This window comes from Schistocerca nitens, chromosome 1 (genome assembly GCF_023898315.1).
Source record: "Schistocerca nitens isolate TAMUIC-IGC-003100 chromosome 1, iqSchNite1.1, whole genome shotgun sequence".
Lineage (NCBI taxonomy): Eukaryota > Metazoa > Arthropoda > Insecta > Orthoptera > Acrididae > Schistocerca > Schistocerca nitens.
In genome coordinates this window covers 1171728261-1171746774 of record NC_064614.1, presented here as the reverse complement: position 1 = coordinate 1171746774, position 18514 = coordinate 1171728261, and the positions used below count along the sequence as shown (strand labels likewise).

General features: G+C 39.6%; 1 protein-coding gene across 1 annotated transcript in view; it reads right to left on the bottom strand.

The window, feature by feature from the left end:
* Positions 1 to 15751: 15751 nt before the first annotated feature.
* Positions 15752 to 18514, bottom strand: part of LOC126200092 (RUS family member 1) — a 102260-nt gene continuing 99497 nt past the window's right edge. The window contains exons 8-9 of the mRNA XM_049936678.1: positions 15999 to 16161; positions 15752 to 15922 (exon numbers count right to left, since the gene is read on the bottom strand). Of these exons, the coding sequence (XP_049792635.1) occupies positions 15816 to 15922; positions 15999 to 16161 (270 nt within the window). The 3' untranslated portion in view covers positions 15752 to 15815. The remainder of the gene's footprint in view (positions 15923 to 15998; positions 16162 to 18514) is intronic.

Genomic DNA, 18514 nt, shown 5'->3' with positions numbered 1-18514 from the left:
CCTTGGATTCTACACTATTGCAAAAGATAGATAAACTAGTAGATTCGGAAAAAGGTCAAATTTCAATGCTGCAATTATTAAGGCATGTGGAGGAGTGGGATACAAGGCGGAAACGTAGCATAGTGACCATTGGTATTTCAACCAGTACTATTACCGTGTTGATTGTATTTATCGGTGTGCTATATGTCTTATTAAAACGTGGGATTCAGCATGTTAATGCAAGACAGCTCCATGAGATTCCTGTAGAATGGATTACCAGTAGGGCATGAGTCAGGGCTACCTGGATGTATATAGAGAAGAAGTAGAATATAGGATAGAACTAGAGTTCACGTTTAGGGTGCATTCGGGGACGAATTTAATTTTTAGGAGGAGGCACTGTTGACGCCACATGTAGTACACGTTGCTTCATCAGTGGAGAATGGGAAACCGGAGGCACACTGGCGACCGAGGCATTGCAAAGTAAGCACACAGATAGCCTTGCTGACAGCAGCAGTCTACCAATAGGCTGACACAAGGACGCACACAGACCGAGCACCGAGCAAAGCCCGGAGAGTGCTGAGTAAGGGGAAGTGAGGCCAGCACGCTAAGTTACACTGCAATATACGGCGGGAATAATAACAAAAAGCTACCACAGAGGGTAAAAAATATAAATCGTGGAGCGCAGGCAGCAACAGACAGAAGCCATTAGGAAGCAGTTCAGATCTGAGGATGGACGTGGTCCGTGTCCGAATGTTGAATCTTCGTAGCTGACAATTCCGGAAGTCTGTTCCAGCTTGCAGGAGTCATCCCTTCGCCGCCAGATATCAACTTCAGCTCTGGAGGTTGGCCTGAGTTTGGTCGGCCCCATGGCTGACTAACTACAGCGAGAACTTCCAGCAGGACCGGCCACAGCGCAGTATTGGTCACAGATGCCGCCGGGGACTGACGCCCGGACTTCACGGCAACCCGGCTCCACGGTGCATGGTCCATCCATGACGGGACATCGAGGAGTTCGCAACTGACAGCTTCACAGCCGCCAGTGCAGCGGGCGTCGGCAGCTGACGTCACGGCAACGCAGCTCCGTGGGTGTGCCCGTACTGGGGCGCCGAGTTCATCTCAACCACAGAGCATCCTCGCTTCAGCGGAGCACTGGTGGCCTGAGGCTCCCGAGTGCGATCAGCGGCGCGCGTTTCACGCATTATCGGAGAATCTACACAGCAGCAGCCAGGCGGAGAGATCCGCAGGGCTGGGCAGCGACAACGAGGGGAAATTGTAAAGAATGTTCAATAAATAATTGTAAACTCCACGCCGTCTCAGTCTTTGGTGCAGCCACTGTGTCTGCTGCTAACAAGTGGTGCAGAAGTCGTAATAATATTCATGCTGAAAACAAATATGTTTCATTCAAATTTCCGGTGTTTTTGCTAAATACGGTAATTTCAACCAATCTGGTGAGGCCCATTGGGGAGTTTCAATCTCGGGTTTCCTCCGTCAACTGCACCTGAATGGGTGGTCCTCATTTCAATTGTAAAATCCATTCCCGAGAAAGTTAGTATGATTATTTATGCCCGCTGATAATGAGAGTTGCTAAGAAAGTACATATAACTCATTGATTTAATGAGTAAATACAATATTCATGGACAAACCGTTTAGAAGCTTCAATACTTTGAGAATTATGTTATGCCAATTTATGAGTTTGAATAGATGTTGTGGTCACATAAATGTTTTGAAAAACACTTTTGTGACCAAGACGGGCCTTGTTATGTCCCTACCTACTGTGAACTGATGGTTCTATCGTGTATAGTAACGTGCTTGTGTTATTTGTGTCGTATCTGTTATGTGAAGTGAAAAGCACACTTTATTTATTGAATGCGCGTAGGCAACACAGACTCTTTTTCTTTCGTTGTGAATGAAAAGAACATAAATCTTAATAATGCAGTGGAGTGCTTAACTAATATTATTGTAATATTCCGTCTGTGCGTACCAATGGTGATGCGCTACCGCAATTGAGACAACAGCGCTCTTCACTATGAAAAAGGGCATATATGCCTTTTGAAATTGTGGAGATGAGGAATGCCTATTAAACATTGTTTCTTGGGGGTCAGACACATAGTTTGCATATAGACATAAGTTGAAGTGCAGAGGAGATGCAACTTGTAATTGCAATTATCAAGTATAAAAAATTTTATCTTGTGAAAAAGAAGGTAAATATTGTCTACAAACTTTTATTCAATGTTGGATCCCCAGACCTTCATAAAACGATTAGTGTGTTTAGCAATCCAGTGCATAGTCATTTTTTCACAAATTAACAATCCTGGGCAAATCTGCTACTATCACAGTCCGAACAATGCAAAATATTTCGCTGTCAGCTTGTGTGTTAAAGATGTTCCCTAAATGACCAGTTTGTTAGTAAGAAGATATCACACTGCCACTGTTGTTCAAACTTCTCATTCTGAAAGCGTTTCCAGAAAATCTTACAGTGACTGTGAGTACTTTAGCTGTCAGAAGAGACGGAGTTTTCAACACAAGTTGTAGCAGTTTTTTCCGAATTTGTCTGGCGTTCTCTGAGAACCAGTGCCAACACGTCATGTACCTAACCTGTTCTCTCCTTACAGTAGCCACGAAGAAAACATATTCATCTATAGGCAAATTTTTTCATACATTTCTATATCAGACAGGTCAAAATTTTAAAATCTATGCATCTAGGCAAAAAATCAAAAGAGAGTTAACATGCACTACCTGTCATATCTGTGTCAAAGTCAAAGGTCAAGTTAATTAATTTTTCTTTATGGCATGGCAGTTCATTATGCCGCTCAATACAATTTGAAACTCAGGAGATGCTGTGTCTATAGCACCACGTTCAAACTCACTTAAATCTTGATAACTTGCCAGTGCAGCAGCAGTAACTGATCTAACAACTGTGCCAGACACTTGTTGTCTTATATAGGTGTTGCTGACCACAGTACAGTATTCTGCCTGTTTACATACCTCTCTATTTGAACACGCATGTTTGTACCAGTTTCTTTGGCGGTTCAGTGTAGTTGTTCCATTTGCTTGGTTCTCAAGTCTCAGATGGTAATTGTTGGGGCTGCTTGTAATTTTTGGGTCTGCAGCTAAGAACAAATACACACTATCATTTAAGATTGAAAATAATGCCTGAATACGTTCACTGCTCATTTTATATATGCAATGTGTTTTCTCACAGCTTAAAATTTGTTTGAATTTTACACAAAAGGACTAGAAGTGTCACCTAATTTGCTGAAAATTACTGAATTTTCACATATTGTAACACCTAATGAAAAGGCAAAACTTCTATTTAATTTTCGTTTAATCATAAGATTGTCTGTGGTTTTGACATAAAAGCAGTTTTGACAAATTTCAAATTCGTTATTAATTTTAATCTGAAGAACAGTTTTCTATATATATTAAATTCCTCCACTGTGATTCAAACAATTCATATGATGACGTGATGCTATCACATGTGTTTAAAAGATTTGATTCCATAGAACATATGGTTTATCTTTAAAAGCATTGATGGAAGCCATCACATGGTCTTAATATAAACACCTTAAAATCAATGTATTTAAAATGATGTATGAGGATTTGGAGTGATAAACTGTAATTAAATATTTGGTTCTGCCAAAAAAGTTTCTTTTAAATTATGATTTCATAATATGTCATTGTCATAGCTATTAGATGATAACCAATTTTAGACAAATTTTTCTGTACACACTTTACTTCTGTGCTTTGATAAATTTATGTTTTTAAGGATATATCACAGACTTACAGATGTGTGTCAGTATTTGTTCTGCATTTGAAGAGGACTGATATTTTTGTAGCATTTTTACCTGAGTGTTTTACATTGTAATGTTCTCCATCTGTGTGTTTAAAAAACTGAATAAAGCAACTAAAAAGTAAGCTAAGAGTAATAGAAGAAAATTTCTTGGATAAAATATATTTGTTTCAGTTTTTTTCTGATTTAGTGTTAGCAATTACAAGATTGCTGTTAATTCAAAGTTAAGAGTCAATGCATTAATAGCAACAGAAATTCTTCGTCTAAAAATAGCTTCCACTTTTTTTTTTTTTTTTTTTTTGTCAACTTATGTCTTTACTTACCCTTGCGATCTCATAATTTGTCAGGAAAAAATGCTAAAACTTGCCTGGAACTCTGGGAAATATCAGGGAATTTCACTTGGGGAAACTTGTGGGAACTCTGATATGCTAGAAGCCACGAAATAAATCAATTAAAAAAAATAAAAATAAGCACCTCAAGTGGTGGAAGGCAAATGAAACCATTGAAAATGAATATGGTGCCATCCCCTGATGAATTTCCAATTAGTGTCAATGGTCCCTTCTTAGTCTGAATTTGCCATGTACTGAACATTACCATGCAACAGAAAAAAGTACAGGCTACTTCAGTATATCAGAAGGCAAAAATGAAAGGTTGTGCAAAATGATATCTAAATCTACATCTACATACATATTCTGCAAGCCATCACACCATATCTGGTGAAGGGTATGCTGTATCATTACTAGTGATTTCCCTTCCTGCTCCACTTACAAATAGAGCACCTATGCCCCTACATGGTGCCAGCTGGATGAAAAATGCACTGCTGCATTTCAGCAGACTAGGTTGTGGTGGGGGTTGTGTCGGGTGGGATGGGTAGATGGGGTGAGAGGCTGGAGGCAGGGTGAGGGATTGGGTGACTAGCACCTTGGAGGGAGGCAGATTGTTTGCCTGCTAGGAATGCATGGAGGGAGGTACACAGTCTGGGCACAAGATGAATGGTTGTTGGATCCAGTGTCAGGAATGGCAGACACAAGGTACGTGATGTGAACTGGGAGGGGGCGACAGGATGGAGGAAAGGGAAACTGTTGGGCTAAGGGTGTGGGCACAGGGGTTACAAGAGATTGGGGCCGGGATGATTGCAGGAGTAGAGGATGTATGGTAAAGATAACTCCCACCTGTGTAGTTCAGAGACACTGGATGCGAAGGGAATGTGCTCAGCTTCATGTTGTCCCACTGGGTGGTCAACTTTGTTCTTGGCAACAGTTTAGTGGTGGCCATTCATCCTGGTGGACAGCTGTTTGGTAGTCATACCAACATAAAAAGCTGTGCTGTGTTTGCAGCAGAGTTGGTCTATGACATGGCTGCTTTCACAGGTGGCACTGCCTTTGATGGGGTAGGATAAGCCTGTGACAGGACTTGAGTAAGAAGTGCTAGGTGGGTGGATTGGGTGGGTCTTACATCTTAGTCTACCACAGGGATATGATCCCTGAGGGAAGTGGTTGAGAGTGTGAGTGGCATAGGGATGGACTAGGATATTGTGTAGGTTGGGTGGGTGGTGGAACACCACTTTAGAAGAGGTGGCAAGTATCTTAGGTGTGATGTCTGTCATTTTAGTGCATGAGAGACAAAGACCTGAATAAGGATACGGTACAATTGTTCCTGTCCAGGGTGATATTCGGTGATGAGGGGGGGGGGGGTCCTTTGTAGCCGATTCTTGCAGATGGTGGGAGTATTGGGGGCGTGTGAGGATATCTCATGAGGCATCTGTTTGTGGACTACGTTAGTGGAGTAGTGTCTGTCTTTGGTGGCCTTCATGAAACATTCCACATACACTACACAGAGGAATCCTCATCACAGAAGATATGTTGTCGACTGGTGGCTAGGCTTTATGGGATGGATTTTCTGGTGTGGAAAAGATGCAACTGTCAAAAAGCGATTACTGTTGGTGGTTAGTGGGTTTAATGAGGACAGAAGTGTAGATGAAATCATTAGGGACATGCAGGTTAATGTCCAGGAAGGTAGCATGTTGGGTAGAGCTCCTCCGACCACTCATCCCCTCTGCCAGCTTCCGCCTCTCCCCCCTCTACCCATCCCACCTGAGTACCCGCACCACAACCTAGCCCACCCAGCAAATTGCAATCCTCCCACTGTGCAGCCTGTCAGCACTATGGAGGGGCACAAGTGTGTGTGTGTGTGTGTGTGTGTGTGTGTGTGTGTGTGTGTGTGTTTATATTTACTCTGGCTTCTACTTTTCAGTGAGTGATCTCCTTTCATTCAGAAGTATTTCAGGTCTACTATAACTTTCCTACAACCCTTACATAATCTGTGGGATAGAGTGGGTGGCAACTTAAAACTGTCTGATGATGACGCGACTGTGTGCAGAAAATTATCACTGTTGAATGACTGAACAGGTATTCAGGATGTCTTTGTCAGAATTTCTGTTTTGTGCAGTAAACTGTAGCTTACTTTAATAGTGGATAATCTTAAGTTTATGCAGATGGGTAACAAAACATTCCTGTAATGTTTGAAAATAGTATTAACTGCATGCTGCTTGACTTTGACTAAATTCCTTGCTGTAATATTGTGAAACAGCATGAAATGGAACAAGCACAAAAGACCAGTTCTAAGGAAGGAAAAAATCTAATTCTGATTGGGAAAATTCTGAGAAAGTGTAGCTCACCTGTAATGGAGACCACTTACAAAACATTTGAGCAACCAACTGTTGAGTACTGTTGGAATGTTTGGGATCCTTACCAGGTGATATTAAAGGAAGATATCAAAGCATTTCAGAGGTGTGCTTTTAGATATTTTATTTTTATTTTTTTCTACTGGCTTCTTCGATCAATATGAGAGTACTACGCAAGTGCTCCATGAATTTACATGGGAATCATTGGATGGAGAAAAGACAAATTTGAAGCAAATCGCTATTGAGGAAGTTTGGAAAACCTGCAAATGTGACAAACTGCAGAATGTTTCTACTTCCTCTGACATTCATCTCACATAAGGAGATATAGAATGACAAAAAAATTCTACTCAAATGACGACTGTACTGAATCAGCTATCATGTTTTACTGGTAGCAGAAAAAAAATTTAAAAAATAAAGACAGCAATTTTTAATTCCAGTTGACAAGGAATTTCGCTCCTAAAAAAAATATCTTGCAAATCAATGTAGGACAACTTTCTAAAGACAAATGTGGGTACCTAAATAGTTTGGCAACTACTTGTAGCACTGATATTTTAACATTTCAAGAAACTCCCGCAACAAGAATTAATAGCTGTTACAGGATACAAACTGACAAGCCAAACAGCAACTGTCACGATACTCTGAACTTAAAAACTATCCAATCTGCAATGTCGAACACACATACCAACCCAGACTTGTGTATCATTAAGAAAGATACTAATAGTATCCCTCTACCCCACACAAAGAAAATACCAAAGAGCCGGATAGATGATGGGTGGATTTAAAATTGTTGGGCACTAAATAGCATGGACACCAGCGCTCTCTCACAAGATTGTTGTGCTGGTGAATGAGCAGTTACTCTTGCTAAAATGAAATTCTTAGGTCATAGAACTACAGCCCATAGCTTATAAAGTTTCGGATTTAATCTCCAGCAGATCTATTCACACTGTTATCACACATTAAAGGAATTAATAAATCACTGGAACACATTAAGATGGCTGATTGATCGTGAAACTAAGAGGATGATCCAGCCACTCACAAACACATTAAACACTCCATCCAATTAAACTGGGTCACACAAAATACCAACAATTTTCTTCCTACTGTTTCATCCCTAAGAAGACAAAAGGCTTCCCTTCTATCAGCATACAAAACACAAAATGTTATAATATGGTATATCAAGAGTGTGATGCAACGAACACTGCATTCCAGTGGGTCTTCCTGTCACAAGTGATAAGCAAACATCATTGGGAAGTGATTGATACGAATGCAAGAGAGGATCATTTCATCCCTTTGGGGAGTTTGGAAATAAGTGCAACATGGGCAAATAGTCAGTTCGACCAACTTTATTGGCCACTTCTAGTCACTGCCTCTCCCATTCAGCAAATACTCTCTATGTCACCCATGCCTCGGCAGCCTGTTGGTGCACATTAAATTGAACTGTTGTATTTTCCTGGGAGACTGCTCACTGCTCTGTCAGCTTCCTCATTTCTCTCAATTCCCCTGTGTCGTTGAACCCAGTCGAAGGCCATCTCTTTCATCTGTCTGTGCAGGAGGTGGGTAGTGTTCTCAGCCATCTGAACTATCCTATATGCTGGCAACATTTGTTGAATAGCCTGAAGAGCACTAGAGAATACACACAAACAAGAAAGTTTTCTTCACCAAGAAGCCTCATGTGCTCCAATGCCTTCTTGGTCACCCAGAGATCTGCACAGAAATGGCTGAGTAGGCAGATTTTAATGATAAAACCTGGGTAAACAGAAATCCCAACACTGACCCTTGCTTTGAACCATTGGTAAAAGCAAACACATGCTCATGATACTCTGGTAAAAGGCCATTAAAAATCCTTTTTAAAACCACAGGTGGAGTAGTGACCTTGTTGTGCTCTTCATGTCTCTGTTACGAGTGGATCTATCAATCATCTGAGATGGGTATCTGCTTCGTCCCGGTTTCAGAATTGATATGTATGCTTCACTAAGTTACTCAAGGTAGTTCTTCATAAGAACAGATAAAGGCTTAGTTGCACAGCAATTGGTTAACTTTCATGGTATGGAATGTTCAGCCCAATACTCAAAATAGGATGTTTGAAGATGGATCTCATTTTGTATAAATGTCGCACTGTAAGAGTTCTCACAATGTCGTAAGAGGTGGCTCACCAGGCTCTGCACAGAACTAGGAATGGGACTAGTTTGGTGGGATTCTATAACCAGTCAATGCCTGCATGTGAATGGAATTTAATATCTGAGCCATAGCATTATGCTGCAACAGTCAAGTCTTGTCCAGAAAAGGGTTCTATAGAAAGTGAGAAAACTGGACCGACCTGTTCGCCAGCCCTTACTGCTAAGACATTTTAAGATGTTTAGTGCCTTTAGATACCTGAATTACTTATCACAGGGGTGTCACAGCCTATTAACCTCTCATGAAATGTGAGGCCCAAGAACCACACTGAGGTCATAAAATCCAAGATGGTGTCCCTCAATTGGAGTTCAGTGTAAGTAAAGGATTAACATGGATGATTAAAATACAGATAAACAGTTTTTTATGTAGAGCACTTAAAACCAGCTGTACCAGCCCAATCCTCTAGCCAGTTAGCTGTAGTTGACATGTAGTATTTGTGAGACTGGAGAAAAGGCACATTACTGCAAAGTTGTCCACAAATAAGGAATATTTGCCTGAGTTCCTTAGTGGGGAAGAGATACTACTGACTGCACTAATAAAAAGGGTGACACTCACAACGCTATCCTGAGGAACACCAGTCTACTGAGCGAATGGGTTGGAGTATGCAGCATCTACTTTCTAATGGTAATATTGTTCAGCAATGAAGGACTGCAGCAAGATGGGGAGATACCCATGACATACTCATTCAAGTAGATAATGGAAGATATTGCATCTCCAGGTGGTAGCATATGCTTTCTCCAGATTGATAAGGATACCAATAAACTACTGTTTGTACAGGAATGACTCTCACATCACTCCCTCCAATTGGAGGAGCCTGCCAAGTGTCGACCTGTCTTTTTGGAACCAGATTGGAAATGACTGAGCAAATACTTGCTTTCCAGAATCCACACTAGGTGTCGTTTTACTATCCACTCGAGGATCTTTCCTACGTGGCTACTGATCTGGCTAATAGCCTTCAGCCCATATCTGATTACAGAGGCACAGGAGTTCTCTTACCTCCATGCTTAGACATAGCAGCATGCCATATTAAATCCCATTGGGTCCTTGAGCCATATCATGTGCAGCAGTTAGTGGAGACAGTAGTTCCCATAAGGAGAAAGTGCATTTATAAGGCTCCGAGTTGTCATATGAATAGTGTACTCTGTGTTTCCATGTGTTCCCCATGTTGCTGGAATTAATGGTCTATAGGTCAAAACAAAAGTGTTTTGCCATCATCTGCAATATTTTTCTTGATGCTGTTTGGAAGACATCATTATTTAATATGCCACCTTTGTTGCTGGTGTGGAATGGTTAATGGATGTTAAAAATTCTCTCCACAATCTCCATTTCCTCTACTTGATTACTCAACTAGTTTTAGTCCTCACTTACTAAAAGGATGCAAGACTGCCTAACCTTGGTCTTCTCCTAAAGTGATGTAATACAGTACGTCTGTCCCTAATTGCTAATTGACATTCCTCCTTCCACCAACGAATGGCTTTTCTTTTAGACTGAATAGAAGATGTAGGAATGGAGTAGTTGTCAGCATGATGCATTTTATATATATGGATCTGACGTGGCAACTCCCCCGACCATTCTTATTACTCTATTACATCAGTGCAAACACCAAGTGTCTGTACACTTAATATTGGGGAAATGATGCACTTCTGCATGGGTACTGCATCATTCTCCATTATGGATCTCACCCTGTGCTCTCTTGCCCTAGCAAAGCCCATTGCATGGGAAGTGGTCAACAATTCACTCTCAAGTGGCCAATTTCAACCATGGTGCACATGTCCCTTACTGTCAGACAACAATTACTGTTGGGGTAAGAGCCACCTCCATATCATAGTTAAAGAGACATGATCTTGAACAATGAGATGCATAAGAAACTGCCTTATCTTGCATGACATTTAAATTTATTACTCCTTTGCTGATAACTATACTCACAGCACATTTTGCAGACCGAATCTACATATGCCATTGAACATACCAACAACACTATACCATTCTACGACACATAGTTAAAAAGATATGATGTCATAAACACTGAGATGCATGAAATAGTGCTGCATCAAGCATGAAGTTTTCATACACTTATTGTTTAGACAGTCCAACAGTCAAGTCAACTTAAGAAAATCTCCGACATCTATCTGCACTTTTCACAGCCTTCAACCGAGATATGCAAATGGCTGTAGGCTAAAACAACAGCTGTCTACAGATCTATTAAGAGGTGTTACCATAAACACATTTACAAACTGCATTGTAGGCATGTGAACAGCTGCACCCAGCTACAGAAATACTGTGTTTCTTAATTTGGATTATATACTTATACATCTGTACAATATGTATGTTTCTTTGCATGACTGTTTCATTATTTCATAAGTGTTTTCACAAATACATGGAAATGAATTTTCTCAGTATTACACTACAAACATAGTTCATTTTTTGTTTTCATTTCTAATGCAAAACTGTCAAAATGAATACCCGGGCAATGTCAGGTTTTTCAACTAGTTCTGCTATACAGTTCTACTGTACTGTTAATAAATTCAAGAACAAGGGGATGTTACGAAGTAAGATTTGAAAAAACCAAGAATAGGCACCTTGGCAGTAATTTAAGATCACAGTGAAATATTGTGTTGGCAGTAATTTAAGATCACAGTGAAATATTGTGTTGCATGTGTGAAGAAAGGCACTTGGAAATGTCATAAGAGAATGTAATTATTGCACCTAAGGACACAAAAAGCAATTCTCTAAACAGTTGATAGAAAATAGAGGAAGTAGCCCTGAGAACATAATATTGAAAAGTACAGGTTATGTGACAACCCAGTAAATGTTATCTAAATAATTCATAGAATTCACATTGTTTGTGACATTTTATTTGCACAGATAACCAATTTCAGCTTTATAGCTATCATCAGATATATTTAAGAGAAATTAAATAGCTAAAAGTATTTTATAATTTATGAAACATGGACATCAATGTGTTACATACAAACAAGAAAAAGAAGGTAGTGGAACAGAGAATGTGTAGTCATTAACTGAGCACCTGACAAGTGTTTGTGATACCATATCTGGTCACTAGAGGAAGAGGTGGTCACAGATCTTAAAAAGCAAATTTTTATTGAGAGTAACTACATGTCAGAGAGCTTAGTCAAATACATTTTTCAATTACATTTAACAATCATGACCAAGATTGTGAATTCTACATTTTGTTTAGGTGTCAAGGCCATCAATCTCCTTCAGAGGACTACATGACCTCTTTTTCAAGTAGTACCTAAGTTCAGTGAGATGAAAGCTTTTGAACACAAAATTAAAAGATACAATTAGTTATGCAACAGGCCTTGATTCAGTACTTTTGGTGCAAACTGCGATGAACCAAAACATTATGACCACCTGTTTAATAGCCTGTTATTCCACTTTTCAAACACAGTACAGCAGAGCATGGATTCTACAAGTTCTTGACAGGATTCCAGAAGTATGTGGCACCAGATGTCTGCACACAGGTCAAGCAATTTCCGCAAATTACAGGATGGTGGTTTACAGGCACGCAGCTTGCACCTGGTATGTATTCCAATGGGTATGGATCAGGTACATTTGTTGGCCAACACATCAATGTGGTTTCACTACAATGCCCCTTAAAACGCTGTAGCATGATTTTGACCTTGCAACATGAACAGTTATCCTGCTAGAAGATGTCATTGCTGTACGGGGAGACCTCAAGCATGAAGTAATGTAAGTGGACTGCAATAATGTTCACATAGTTCGATTACCACCACAGATCCCATGGAAGCCCAACTCTGTGTACCCCATAGCACAATTCTGCTCTCACTGGCCTGCATCTGTGGTGCAGAGCATATTTTGTGCAGACATTCACCTGGGTCGTGGAGCATAAGGACTCAACCATCAACATAGTGTAACAAGAGATGCTATTCATTCAACAGTTGACTCATTTCTATTGATCGATGGTGAAAATTCAGTGATGGTTGCACACTGCATCAACAGTTGACTCATTTCTATTGATCGATGGTGAAAATTCAGTGATGGTTGCACACTGCAATCATAACTGATGATGTCATTGGGCTAACACAGGAACATGTAGAGGTTGGGTGATGTGGAGCTCCATGCTCAACAATGGTCTCTGAATGGTGTGCTCAGAAACACTTGTACCTGCAGCAGCACAGCACTCTGTCATTAGTTCTGCCACAGATCGCTGTCTATCCAGGATTACACAGTGGGGGATCCTCTTCCCTCTCTTTTGTGATGAAACATGGTCGTCCAATACCATACGGCCTACTCGTTATTTCACCATCCTTAAACCACTTTTCATAGGTGTTCACAACAGTAGTATGCCATTTGAAAGCTGATGGCTGATGGTAGGCCTACCTGCTGAGAACAACAAATCCCATGTGGTCCGCAAGTCTACAGGTAGAACCCGCTGACCACAGGAAGTTGAATAATGCAAGATGGGAACAAAGAAAATTATAGAAAGGCTGACTTTTCCCAAACTTTTGTCATACACTCAGATTGCCACAGCTTGCAGACATATATTCATTATGATTGTGTGAAGTGAAACTCTGCTGATGGTAAGTTCACACTTCAATTTTATAACATGCAAAATATGGCGTTGTTGAAGTTCTGAGAGTTTGCTGCTACATTTCTTAAAATAACTACAGCACGTGTTGTTCTCGAATTGTTGGATGAGTGCTTTTCAAATGATACATTTCTCTGCGTAACAATTTCTTTGGAGCTGTGCAAAGTGATGTACTTTTCCAGCCCTAGTAGCGCAACAATATGCCCTTTGTCAAAACCACTTTTGTCAGTGGATTTCTGCATTTTTGCTGTAATGTCTACCCATTCATCTCTCTTGGGCTTACATTCTTTCCTTAGTGCGTCACACTCCCACAACACCACCACGACACATTCAACCAAGTGGTGGGCAGTGGTCACAATATTTTGGCTCATCAGTGTAGTTTTCATATATCGATACCATTTCAACATGTGAAAAGGAGAAAAGCCAAGTGCAAACAATGTGTCACATATGTTTAAATTATTGCACCACTTTTTCAGTACCAACATGTCTTTTTCCTATGGTCTGCACACTTGCATTAGAAACAGGCACAGACTCAACCATCAGAAACAAACTGAAATGCAACCAAATTTATTTATTTATTTATTTTACAGTCACATAGTAAAAATAGTTAGAAGTAATTTAGTTCATGTCATATGATAATATATGGTTCGTATTTATTTTTTTATATTACTTTCCTTGGGCGTCTGATTTAATATTTTTTTAATATAATTTAGTTGGTGAGCAGTAAAATTTTTTTAACTGGTTTTCTTTGTATCATTGCTTAGTACATCACTTTGCACAGCTTCAAAGAAATTGTTACACAGAGAAATGTATCATTTGAAAAGCACTCATCCAACAATTCGAGAACAACACATGTGCTGTAGTTATTTTAAGAAATGTAGCAGCAAACTCTCAGAACTTCAACAACGCCATATTTTGCATGTTATAAAATTGAAGTGTGAACTTACCATCAGCAGAGTTTCACTTCACACAATCATAATGAATATATGTCTGCAAGCTGTGGCAATCTGAGTGTATGACAAAAGTTTGGGAAAAGTCAGCCTTTCTATAATTTTCTTTGTTCCCATCTTGCATTATTCAACTTCCTGTGGTCAGCGGGTTCTACCTGTGGACTTGCGGACCACATGGGATTTGTTGTTCTCAGCAGGTAGGCCTACCATCAGCCATCAGCTTTCAAATGGGCATCATTCCCTAATGATGAATACAGAAGCGTCCTATTTTAAATGTAGCTTGTACTCCCATAGTATTCTCTGCCTTCGAGGCTAACAGATTTCATGTATGTTTAATTCTCCTAAGGTTGACTCAAAACTTTGAACAGAAATACTTTGAGTAAATTGCTGTTTGGGAATGGGGCAGTTTAATGACCCCCATGACACTCCCCCTCCCCGAATCCATGCCTGGTGGCATGACAACACTACAGCAGATGTGACACATTTCCACATTTCTGGCTAATGTGACTAGTGAGTACTATGAAAGTACAATAAAACCCAGCTGCTTACAGGCGTGAATAAATATCAGCAGGGACAGTTGAAGATGTGTGCCCCGACCGGGACTCAAACGCGGGATCTCCTGCTTACATAGTGGGCAGGGGCACTACAAATGTAGTGTGTGGACAGGCAGTTGGGAATGTGGATCCCACGGGGAGCGTGCCAGAGATAAGTCCCTGCAGTCACACTATCCTCTGTGCCTTCAATGGCTCAGACAGGTAGAGCATCTGTCATGTACGCAGGAGACCCTGGGTTCGAGTCCCGGTCAGGGCACACATTTTCAACTGTCCCTGTTGATATTTCAGACATGTCCGAAAGAACAGGTAACATCTTCACATAGTGATTACTATGGTTAAACAAGCATAGTACTGGACTCCTGCAGTGTCAAATGTGCATAGTGTTCACAAATTTTGCAGCCTTGAGGTAGAAAACTCCAATATTTTTGGTATTCTGGACAGAAGTCTTATACAGAACTGATTCAGAACTCTGTGGGAAGTGATTACGAGGTAACTGGTGTTTTCTGCCAAACGCGAGGCTCACTGATGTTCCCTATGGTTCAAGCCCTTTGGTAAGGATCTTTTACAAGAATATCTGATAATAGCAGAGGGTGTAGGTAATAGTTTGGCCAATAAACTTAATTATATGAGAATGACATAAGACACAATGCTGAGAATGAACCTCACACTAGTACAGTACATGAGCTTTGCTTTTTTTTTAAATGAGAGACTGGAGGATTCTCCAATACTGGTAGTAAGTGTTTCACAGAATCTCAAACAGTGACCGTCATAGTGTTGAGAGAGAAATTACTGGAAAGACGCTAGAGAGAAATTTATAAAACAGACGGGGTTGCTGGAAAATTTGGCTCTTTCTCCAACATATTTCTACAGCACTTTGAGTCTTGTTTTCCTGTAAAACAAATAAGAGCAAAATTGAAGAGAAATAATGATAAGGTATCGATAACCTCTGGAATTAATGTGTCTTGTGCTAAGAAGAAAGAGTTTTACATAATTCACAGGCAAAACTGCAGTAAGATTTAAAACTTCCAAAAATAGGGTAAAAACTAAGTGTAACATTATTAATCAAGAAACAAACACATTATTTCTTTGTCCTTTGTTTATTTAATTTTTAATTTCAGTCATCTTTAGAGGATTTATCCCAAATAGTTTCATTATCCTTGCTATTTGTCCACTGCACTCTCCATTCATCTACAATCAAGTGGTGGTTAGTTGTGGTCCAGCCTGTGCACAAACAATGGAAATTAGGAATTGAAAATTTTTCTATACCTGTAGCGAGATAATTGTATTATGCACTTACCTGAAGCATGGAGTGCTTTTAAAAATTGGGCAAATTTTTCACTATGAACTTCATTAAGCTTCTCAATGGCTGCTGCAGTGAACTGATGTAAATCAGGATTAGATGAAGTAAAGAGGTAACCAAGTGGTCTTTTATTCTTTCTGGGAATCATTCCATGAGGAGGCTGTACAGAAGTTAAACAAAGAAAACTTAATGGTGATGTACAAAATCTCACTAAAATGGAAGTAATGAACATCAGTACCATTGTAAACACCTGTTCATAATTTAATGACTACATCTTACACACAGCAGAATTAAATAATACAGAAAATGTCATTGGTGTTGTGACAGTGCAATGTTTGAAGCAAACAACCTACATCAACATCCACACTCTCTAAAAAAAATGTGAAGAGCAAGGTAGACAGCCAACATCTATCTAGACAAGTCTAAAGTTCAGATTTCTCTGCATTTTCATGATGAGACTCTCGCAAGGGACAAACTAACATGTGACCACTCATATGTATATGTTCAGCACTCCCTATTAGTCCTGTTTTGTCTGGAGCCTTGCACAGATGAGCAATATTCTAGGATGTGTAACAGAAGCAATGCCTTCATAGACTGACTGCATTTTCCCATTAGCTCACCAATGAACTGAGGTGTCACTTGCTTTACCTATGACTATGCATATGTGATCATATTATTTCATATCGCCATAAACTGTTACACCCAGGTTAGTTAGTGGATTCCAATTACTGGTATTGTTGTCATTGTGTACTATATTTCTGTATTTTGAGAAATAATATAATATTACATTTTTGAGCATTTAAAGAATTTTCCAATCTCTGCACCACTTTGAAATGTTATCAACATCTGATTGTCTGGCTACCATGAGCTGGTTGATCGCACTGCTCTATGAGTCTAATTCTAAAAAGAATTCATTGAAAAACTAGCAAAGTTTCCAGTTTTGTTTGTGTGTCTGTCAATAAACCTTATTGTGGTACCAAGACAAGACCTCACTGCCTGATACACGGCTTTTGGGAGGTGATGTCATAAAGGTGTATATATAATTAAAGTGAGACAGACAATGACCTCTGCAGAGCAGACGCATACCAGGCTTGAATTATTAGGGAAATCGGCAAAATGCCACAAGTAATAAGGATACTGGGTAAGGGGCACTACATTAGTAGTGCATGGATAATTTGTGAATTTGGATGTGGTAAGAGGCGTGCTAGGATAGTCCATGGAGTTGGCTCAGTGGTCACAGCATCTGTGTAGTAAGTAGAAGACACAGGTTTAAATCCCAGTCTGGCACAAATTTTCAACTTTCTCCACTGATTTCAATCAATGCCGGCTCGCAGCTGATGTCTGTAATACCTTTTGGTCTTAATTCATAATGGCTATTCTTTCAGACATGACTGAAAGAATAGACGCCTTATATATATTAAAACTATTTCTTATTTAACATGCGATGCACTCACTGGCCGTTGACATGTGCTTGAATATGAGGCATGACACTAGTGCCAGCAAACATTTTCTGGTACTACTGCTGGCTATATTTGCCTTCAGTTTGAGCGTAAGTATAATGTGGCATTTATCGACCTTCACTGGGTGATGCACGTACTGCCAATTTTAGGTGATCTTCATTAAGATCAGTGCAGGTATGCGTTAATCAAATAGTTAACTGCTGTCCATATTTGTACTTTACACTGTTCACTTAGATCTATTTTTGCATGGTAGCCCCAGCTGGTCAGGACTGAGAATGAAACAGTTGGTTCAAAACTAAGCATATATATACTGCGACTGTGTCAGATTTGTAATAAATACTTCGTGAAACGAAAATGTTGATTGTCCTACATCAACAAAAAGTTGAAGTTGCAAAAATGTAAAAAGCACCTTTTTAATTTCTTTTAAACATCAATTAGTAAAATTCCTATTTCCATAATTTTTTATAACTCCGATTAAGGTGACAAATCCATAGCAATTATGGACAATATGTAACAGTTGGCAGCCATGCTACAGTATGGAATCAGTCTGAATATTACTCATTCTTCCAGCATAGGTAAATGGAGCAAATCATTTGATTCTTTTTGCATTAGATGTTGTCTATAGTGCACCCTAAGGAACTTATGTAGGTGCCAATTAGATCATGGGCAGTTCCTGAGAAAACCTGCTAAAAGTGTTTTTCACCATTTTTTGTCGTCAGCATATCTAAATAACTAACCACAGTAAGTTGCTCAATTTTTTATGGTATACTCGCTAGGCATTTATCTAGAAGTGTCACCTTCTAGTTCCCAAAAATTTTTATCCATCAGTGAGAAACATCCCAAAACCATGGTTTTCAGCTAGCAAAACTGAGCCATGGATTCAAAAACAATCATGCACAGTAAATAGCTGAAATTTTTATGATATATTCCTAAGATCCCAATCTATAACAACCTTGAAAATTGCATTTCTGAGGAATGAGGACATCTAGTGAATATCTCAAAAACTAAATATGAGTTGTTTGAACTAAAATAACAAAGATGATATTAGTAGTA